General features: G+C 66.3%; 1 protein-coding gene across 1 annotated transcript in view; it reads left to right on the forward strand.

Annotated features, from left to right (window-relative positions):
- COMP (cartilage oligomeric matrix protein) overlaps positions 1-972 on the forward strand; it is an 18,417-nt gene that overhangs the window by 8,547 nt on the left and 8,898 nt on the right. The window contains exon 2 of the mRNA XM_014587279.2: positions 357-408. Within this exon, the coding sequence (XP_014442765.1) occupies positions 357-408 (52 nt within the window). The remainder of the gene's footprint in view (positions 1-356; positions 409-972) is intronic.

Consider the following 972-nt stretch of genomic DNA (forward strand, 5'->3'; position numbering starts at 1 on the left):
GACGGGCGGGAGCTGCTGCGGCAGCAGGTGGGGCGCGGGGTCCCGAGCGGCGCCCGGGGAGGAGAAGGGAGGGGAGAGGCTCGGAGGTAGGGGAGCGCGGAGAGGGGAGAGAGGCACCGACCGGAGAAGGGGTCCTGGGGGAGGAGGTTTATGGAAAGGAAGAAGAAAATGCTCCCCATGGCGGGGAGTTCCAAAGGATTCAAGGCGCTGGAGAGGGCGGGGTCCATGGGTAGGAACTCCCAGAAGAGACAGAGAGAGAGAGAGAGAGAGAGAGAGAGAGTCTGAGGAGGGGGAGACCTAAGGGAGGAGGAGAGGGATGGGGTCCCTACTGACAGCACCCCCCCTTCGCCCCGAAGGTCAAGGAGATCACGTTCCTGAAAAACACGGTGATGGAGTGTGATGCGTGCGGTGAGCGCGGCTGGGACCGCCGGGATGGGGCGGGCGGGAGAGAAAAAATGGGGAGACCGAGACGGAGCGAGGGAGAGCGCTGAGGCAGAGACGGAGGGAGACTGGATGAGAGATGGAGACGGACGGAGAGGGAGAGACAAAAGGAGACAGAGGTCGTGCAAGAGATAGCGGGAGCTGGAGAGAACCTCCAGGGTAGACGCAGAAGAGAGGACGGCGCAGAGAATCAGAGACTGCGGAGCCCTCGCTGCAAGAGAGCTCAGGACATGGCCCCGCCCCCAGGACCAGCGCCAGCCCAGGGGCGTGGTCTCATCTAGCTCCGCCCCGTGGACCGAACCCAGCCTGGGGCGTATGGCCAACTAGCTCCGCCCCCGCCGGGATTGGCTCCCTCAGCCTCGGGGCGTGGTCTCGACTGGCTTCGCCCCAAGGACTGGCCCAAGCCTGGAGGCGTGGTCCCGACTAACTCCGCCCCCAGGGCCGGCCCCCAGTTCCGCCGCGTGGTCCCAACGGGCTCCGCCCCCTAGGGCGTGGCTATAACAGGCCCCGCCCCGTCCCCGCTGCAGGAAT

The sequence above is a fragment of the Tupaia chinensis genome, unplaced genomic scaffold (genome assembly GCF_000334495.1).
Source record: "Tupaia chinensis unplaced genomic scaffold, TupChi_1.0 Scaffold000201_1, whole genome shotgun sequence".
Classification (NCBI taxonomy): domain Eukaryota; kingdom Metazoa; phylum Chordata; class Mammalia; order Scandentia; family Tupaiidae; genus Tupaia; species Tupaia belangeri.